Source organism: Mesoplodon mirus, assembly GCF_964341445.2.
Source record: "Mesoplodon mirus genome assembly, chromosome: 4".
In the NCBI taxonomy this organism is placed as follows: Eukaryota; Metazoa; Chordata; class Mammalia; order Artiodactyla; family Ziphiidae; genus Mesoplodon; species Mesoplodon mirus.
In genome coordinates this window covers 84092626-84100318 of record NC_138979.1, presented here as the reverse complement: position 1 = coordinate 84100318, position 7693 = coordinate 84092626, and the positions used below count along the sequence as shown (strand labels likewise).

The 7693-nt window shown below is 61.1% G+C and overlaps 1 protein-coding gene across 1 annotated transcript; it reads left to right on the top strand.

Moving 5' to 3' along the window:
- Window positions 1-4591: 4591 nt before the first annotated feature.
- On the top strand, window positions 4592-6425 carry LOC309802863 (kelch-like protein 25; the record flags this gene model as incomplete). Its single annotated transcript, XM_082618745.1, has 2 exons — window positions 4592-4715; window positions 5512-6425. The coding sequence occupies 2 exons, from the start codon at window positions 4592-4594 to the stop codon at window positions 6423-6425; spliced, it is 1038 nt and encodes a 345-aa protein (XP_082474871.1).
- Between the last annotated feature and the right edge of the window lie 1268 nt (window positions 6426-7693).

The following is a 7693-nucleotide window of genomic DNA, read 5'->3' as shown; positions in this document are numbered from 1 at the left end:
CCATCCCGATTTCTTTCTTTTCCTTTTTCCTTTTGCCCTAGCCAGTTACATGGAGGTTTTCTTGCCCTTTCAAAAGTCTGAGGCCTTCTGCCGGTGTTCAGTAGGTGTTCTGTGTGCATCGTTCCACTTGTAGTTGTATTTTTAATGTTTTTGTGGGAGCAGGTGAGCTCCCCATCCTGTTCCTCCGCCATCTTGATCCCATCCCTTCTATCTGGTGCGTTTTAACCTCTTTCCTGTAGGTAAGGACTGCAGTCGGGGAAGCGGAGCTGTTGTCGGAGGTGGATCAGTACCTCTTAGCAGGATGATAAAGTGCTCGCCAGGAGCATGGCAGTGTCATGCAGTTAATTTATGTGCCTTAAATCCATCAAAACCCGGGATGATGCTTAGGTCATCCAAATAGTCCTGAGATACGTACAGCTTGAGAGTGTCTGATTTTTGGGGGCCCCCAAAGGCAGGGGGCCATGGAGGCAGGCTTCCAAGAGTCTGGGCAGACCTGACTCTGCACACACACTTCTGGTGCTCACCCTTCCTGCCACTGGGAACCTTTTGTCTTATACTCTCTTTGGATCCCCCAGCCCCTGCATAGGGCTGGGTGTGTAACTGGTACTGAACACTGGAAATCACCTCATGAAACCCATTCTTGGTGTCTAGGGTGGCCTCCCCTGGAGGTGAAAAGGGTGGCAGGACTTGCATAGCTAAGACCTCTTACTAAGGCCAGCAGTCCTGACCCCTGACTCAGGAACCGACGTCCCAGTGATCCTTTTACTAGTTGGGACTGCTGGTGGCAAGTGACAGAAAGGAAGAGGGTGGACTGGCTCAGGTCAGCAGGCTTGAGGGCCCCACTCACCTCCTCTGTGCAGCTCCCACCTCGGGCAGCACTTGGGCTCCCAGCCTCGGTTCAATCTATCAGCAGCCCCAGGAACAGAGCCGGCCTCACCCCCTGCAGCTGAGTAAACATCGTAGACTAGAGTCTCCTGGGCGCATCCTGGGTGTGGGGCCCGTCAGAGTCTCCTGGGCCCATCTTGGGCGTGGGCCCGTCACAGTGGCTGGGAGGATGCTGGAGCCCAGGGATGCACCACTTTGGCCAGCCCATTGCCCCGCCTTGGATCCCGTGTCTAAACAGCCTGGAGTGGAGGAGGGTGGTTCCTGAGAACAGCTGGATGTTGGGGCAAGCAGGAGGGGGGCCGTGCTGGCTTGCGTGTCCACCATGCCCGCCCATCCTCACACCTACCTCGGCAGCATCCACAGCCGTCTCAGTCTGCATCTTCTCTGGGCCTGGAGGGCAGCTGGGCGAGCACCGCAGTGGATGTTAGTGAGGTGAGCTTTATGCACCATATGCGTCTCAGCTTCGTCATTTAGTCCAGTCAAGGAGTCACTTTGTGCCGGGTCCCATCAGCACCACACACGGTCCCCGCCTTCAGGGGCCAGAGATGCAGGAGGCAGATAAGCGCACGATGCTAAGTTGTGACGGGTGCTGCGAAGGCAGAAGTAGGGGAGGTGTGGGAAGGGGTGACCTCAACAAGGTGGCCGCTCTCAGGAGGCGCGAGAGTGAGCCACTCAGGAAAAATGGGGTGGGCAGGGGCGCGTTCCAGGCAGAAGAACAGCACGTGCGAAGGTCCTGAGGCCAGTGACAAGTGCGGCGCAGCCTGAGGGGCAGCTCTTTGGGATGTGGCAGGATGTGAGGACACAGGGGTAGCCAGTGGAGACCTGGAGGCCACAGTAGGGACCTGGGATTTTACTGAGGGTGCGGGGACGGCCCTGGAGAGTTTTGAGCTGGGTGTGGTGTGATCCAGGTGATGCTGTTTAAAAGGTAACTCTGGTCTCTGGATGAATTCAGACCCTGGAGGGCACGAGCAGAAGCAGAGGCTGGCGAGGGGCGTTTCTGTTAGTCCAGGGGAGAGACGGGTTGGGGGGAGGGTCAGGCCCAGGGCTCGTGTAGGAGGCGCGGCCACAGGACATGTGGTGGCCTGGTTGTTGGGATGATGGGATGTGAGCACCAAGGAGCGTGTTGGTGGCATTTCCCAGATCGGGGGAGGAGCAGGTTTGGGGGAAATGCTGGACATGTTAGGGCTGAGGTAACGCTTCGGCTTCCAGATATTTTCTGGTGGAGGTGAGTCGCCTGAGGTGGGGCACACAGCATCCAGGGCCCCCGGCTTTCAGGCCTGTCCTCCCACCCCGCTGGCCTGGAGCTGAAGGGCAGCCCTGGGCACCCGTGGGCCTGGGTGGAGACTCGATTCGCAGTCTCTGCAGCCCCCTCCCTGCGTCTGGGCCTCAGCCTCCGTGTCTGTAACCTGGGGCCAGTGAGACTCTCCACCCCCCCCCCCCCGAATCCTGGTGCTTCGGGGCTGGCCCTGGAAGACTGGCTCAGGTCCGGGCGCCTCCTGGGAGGAGGCGGGACAGACAGGGGAGGCGGCCCTCCTGGCAGGTGCTGCTGCTCTCGGCTCTGCTCAGAGGATCCTGGGCCGGCAGCCGTCTGTGGGTGGGAACCCGCTTGGGTGTGTCCGTGCGGTGCGGGCTCTCGGCTGGGGTGGGAGTTGGCGTCAGCGGGCAGGCATCCTGGTGCTGAGCGAGACAGAGTCAGCCCAGGGGCCCCGGGCTGCCCACTCAGCGTTGCCCTTGGAGAGGTCACCACTTGACCTCATTCTCAGGGCAAACGTGGCTGCTCTGTTGGGGTTTGCCCTGCTTTTTGGCACCTTCTCAGCCTTTGAGTCCTGCTTCGTCCTGCCCTTAACGCCCTCCAAAGGGAGTCTCCACCTGGATCCCTCCCAGGGCGGCCCTGTTAACAGCCCCCCAGAGTGGAGGGGGGCCCAGCCCATTCCCACAGCCTCAGTGCCAGCTGCCTCAGCATGGACCTGGGCCCAGGAGGGAGGGAAGCGTGCCACACGGGGCCAGAAAACCCAAGAGGGCCTTCGCCTGACGGGCTGAGAGTGTGTGTCCACATGTGACTGTGGGAGGAAAGCAGGGCCGTCCATTCTCTGGCTAGCCCCAGGGCCAGGCCCTGTGGGCAGCCTCTGAGCCCACCGCCCCCCAGGAGCAGCTACTAGTGACGTCCTGTTTGCACGGCAGAGAGCTGGCCTTCCAACCCGGGGCTGTCTGTAAAGTGAGTCCAGGAGGAGCTGGGCACCACGCATGGGTGTCCAAGCCCCAGCATTCAAGGCTACATTCACGTGGAGCTCAGAAGTGGCCTGGTTTTCTGGCTGGGGTGGGGCACAGGGCGAGGGCAGTGAGGTGCTCAGGGGCCCAGAGCAGGCGGGGCCTGTGGAACAGCAGGAACCGAGGTCAAGCCTCAGCATCAGGGCCCTGGATTGGAGTCCCCGGAGCCAGTCCCCCAAGTGGCACACAGATCAAAGGCCACATCCCTCCAACAGCCCAAACACACGGGAGCCAGATGGACAGTCACCAGGTGGATGGCCGCATTTGGGAAAGTGCCCGGTGATCAAGGAGGCAGAAGCCGGAATGAGGATTTAGCAGTCACATGAGATTTGGGGAGCCGTGCTGCAAGGCTGGAATTCAGGTTAGGCAATTCAGACCTGGGGGGGCAGGGGGGCTTCCCAGGAAGCCTCTGCGGCCAGGTCAGTGCAGTCTCTCATCTCTGTAGTGCCTGGCCACAGGGCCAGGCTCGGGGGTCAAGCTGTGTAAATAAGTGCCAACCAAGTGCAGGACTCTCAGAGGCCTGAGTAGAGCAGGGACTTTGTCTTACAATAGAGAAAACTAAGTTGCAGAGGAGGGGAGAGGTGCCCTAGGGCAGGTGGTAGAGTGGGGACCACCGTGTACAGCCTGGACGTCGGGTCCAGCACTCTCCCGCCCCTGTGGGCTGCACACGGACACACACACCCATCAGGCGAACCTCTAACCTGGAGCTCAGTGCTCCGCGGTGGCAGGTTTGCACTGCAGGGACCCTGACGGGTCATCGGCCCGCAGTCTGCCTGGAGCTTGGGGGCCAGAGCAGCAAGGCCAGGCCCAGCCCCTGTGTCTTCCCTGCCCCAGCCCGGGAGCAGGGGCCTTGCCCGGGCAGCTCTGATCACGTCACTCGGTGGCTTCCCTCTCTCTTTGCCAGGAGAGGAGTGAGCAAGGGAGAGAGCAGTGCACTTGGACAATAATTTACAATCCAGTGAAGCATGAGATCGCAGCCTTTCTTTAGCAGATTATTACTTAAGTACAAAATTGACTTGGAGCGGGGAGTGGGGGGAGTTTACACTTCTGAAAATATAAATGAAAAAGAAGGGGTTTTTCTGGCCTCCTTACCAGTGGGAAGGAGGAAGCCCAGGCTTTTGGGGTCAGGACGCTGAATGCAGTTTGCTTTTTGGCCACTTCCTCTTGAGGCCTAGGATCTTTGCCTGCCGTCTGGCTGAGCCTCATTCCCATAGTACCACAGTGGGGTCTTGGGTCATGCCATCGGCCAGACTTTAATCCAAGTGCTCTGGAATCCCCACGTTCCAGCGGGCGACGAGCCTGTGTCTGTCTGCTCTGGGGACCCACACTCTGAGCCCCAGGTCCCGGGCCCGGCAGAGGACGCCAGACGAGGGGGCAGGTGGAGCGTTCACTGTGGCCCGGGAGCCTGGGGTCGCCTGTCGGGACCAGGGAGGCTCCTATGGCTACAGGTTTTCCTGCTGCTTTGGTTGAGGCAAATCTGGCTTGCTTTGGCGTCCCGCTGTCACCCAGGACTTTGTCTTGGCTTCCCCTTGGGACCTCGGAATCGAGCAGGTGTCCAGAGGGTAAGCCACAGGCTAGCTGGTGTCATCTCCACACCTTGCTTATCGCAGCTGGGTCCGGAGGCCTCTGGAGAGCCCTGGATTTGCAGAATGTGTCTATGCTGAGCGCTTGGGCTGTGACAGCAGTTCTTGGGGAACTTTCCAAGGGCGAGGGGTGCGAGGGGCGTGGCCAGGGCTGCTTGGAGCCCAGCTCAGGACAGGGCGCGCAGGGAGCAGAGGGGGGCGTAAGGCTCTGCATGGGGTCTGTGGCTCTTTGGGAATGGCTTTCAAAAGTCTCCCTGCAGGAATCCCTGTCTCCTTGGGCCAATGGGGGGTAGAGATTGGGCTGGAACCAGACAGCCCACGACGGAATTCTGGCTGTGGCGCGTGAGGCAGCCACTTTGCGTCTCTGAGCCTTGGCTTCCCCGGCTGCAGAATGGGGCCACACGGTAGCAGCCCCGGACGGTGGAATGCGTCCAGAGCACACGCTCCTTAGCGCTGCCCTGCTGTCTTCTTAACCAGGCTGGGGGCACTATTGCACGTTCTAGCAACCACGGGAGGCAGCTGCAGCTCGAGGTCACCCAAGGAGGCTCGTATCCAGAGCTGGTGCAAAAGCGGTTGGTCTGAACCCCAGCCTCTACCATCTGACTCGTCCTTGGCTGGCAGATTGAGGGGTGGGGCTTGGGCTGGGTTTGGAAGAGCCGAGCAGAGAGCAGGGGTGGAGGGGGCGGGCCGGCCATGCTTGGGGGCTGAGCGGGGTGCTGCGGGGGCGCCAGGCCCTGGCCCCGCTCACCTGTGGCGTTGTCCCCCGCCCCGGCAGGTTGGCTCAGCATGTCGGTCAGCGTCCATGAGACCCACAAGTTGCGGAGCAGCACGGGCTCCATGAACATCACGCTGTTCCACAAGGCCTCGCACCCCGACTGCGTGCTGGCGCACCTCAACACGCTGCGCAAGCACCGCATGTTCACGGACGTCACGCTCTGGGCTGGCGACTGCACCTTCCCCTGCCACCGCGCCGTGCTGGCCGCCTCTGGCTGCTACTTTGAGGCCATGTTCAGCCACGGCCTGTGGGAGAGCCGCGACGACACGGTCAACTTCCAGGACAACCTGCACCCCGAGGTGCTGGAGCTGCTGCTGGACTTCGCCTACTCGTCCCGCATCGTCATCAATGAGGAGAATGCAGAGTCGCTGCTCGAGGCGGGCGACATGCTGCAGTTCCGCGACGTGCACGACGCGGCCGCCGAGTTCCTGGAGAAGAACCTGTTCCCGTCCAACTGCCTGGGCATGATGCTGCTGTCGGACGCCCACCAGTGCCGCCGGCTCTACGAGTTCTCGTGGCGCATGTGCCTGGTGCATTTTGAGGCCGTGCGGCAGAGCGAGGACTTCAACAGCCTGTCCAAGGACACCCTGCTGGACCTCATCTCGAGTGACGAGCTGGAGGCGGAGGACGAGCGCGTGGTCTTCGAGGCCATCCTGCAGTGGGTCAGGCACAACCTGGAGCGACGCAAGGCCCACCTGCCCGAGCTGCTGCGCGGCGTGCAGCTGGCCCTGCTGCCGTCCGACTGCCTGAAGGAGGCCGTGTCTGGCGAGGACCTGCTCGTGGCCGACGAGCACACGCGGCTCATCGTGGACGAGGCGCTGCGCTGCAAGGCCCTTATCCTACAGAACGACGGCGTGGTCACCAGCCCCTGTGCCCGTCCGCGCAGGGTCCAGATACCGTTTCCCAGGGAGTAAGTCTCACCAAGGCGCCTGGAGGGAAGCGCAGCCCAAACTTCAGTGGGACTATTTACAGCTGTATGAGTGATCACTGTAAGGTCGGATCTTAACAGACGGCACTGCGAAACAGAGGAAACCTTCAAGTGAGCTTTATTAGGGGGCGCTGCCGGGCAAGGTTCACTGGTCTGAGAGAAAGGGGCCAGAGAAGTCGCACCTGGGCGAGGGTTGGGCAAGATTTTATAGGGGAAGAAGGGAAAGGGGTGTGGTGAATCTGGGAGGGCGCAGGGTATTATTCCTTATTTGGTGGTCTCTTCGGGTCTCGTGGCAATATCTGGTGCCGTTGGTCCTGCCCCTCGAACGGCGGGAAGGCTGGGCCGGGTGGAAAGTCCCCAGGTCAGTTCCTGGAACTGGGTGGTCCGGAATGTCTCCAGGTCAGTTCCTGGAACTGGGTGGTCCGGAGAGTTTCGGTCTGATGCAACCTGTGAATCTGATTGTGTTCCCCTGCCTCGGGCCAGTTGGCCCTTACACCAACCTCTTCCCGGCATTTGTTGACTCAGGTTTCTGTCCTGCTGCATTGGTTAGTAGGACTCCCTTCCTGGGCACGTGGCTGCTACAACCTGGTTTTCCTTCCGGTGGGAGGTCCTCAGACAGGAGCGGCCCCTTTTATCTGGGGCACCTTCTCCCTCAGGAACAGGCAGACACCCCACGCCCCACTGGACGGATGGCCGGTCCTTGTGGAGCCCTGCGCTCTTTGTGCCTCTGCACTTCTTCTGGAACAAAGGGTGGCACCTCCTCCCTCCTCTGGCCTCTGCCTCCCACATGGAGCCTGTCCCTGGCTCAGACCCAAGCACGATGGGAGCAGAGCGGCGGAGGAGGGAGGCCGTGGGAACCACTCTCCCAGCCCCGCTGGGGGTGTTGGGACGCTGCAGCTGCCGTGACAGCCAAGGGCAGGCGGCAGAGAGCAGGGACCAGTGTTTGCTGGCTTCTGGGGAGGCATCTATTGCCAGGGCTGCAAGACTCCTTAGAAATCTGGGCACTTCCAAGTTCACTAAGCAAGACAAAGCGCTTGGCAACCCGGCAGGACTTTCCTCTCTTTGGTTGTCTCTTGGGGAGGGACAGGGAGCTTGGGAGCGCAGAGCTGGGAACCGAGGCAGCTCTGCCCACGTTCTTCGCATTACACCACGCGGCCGGCTGGACCGAGGGGCCTCTCATAGGATGACAGCAGGCCTGGACTCCGGGGAGGCAGCCAGCGACTCAGGAAGGGCGGCACAGGTGCCCGCAGGCAG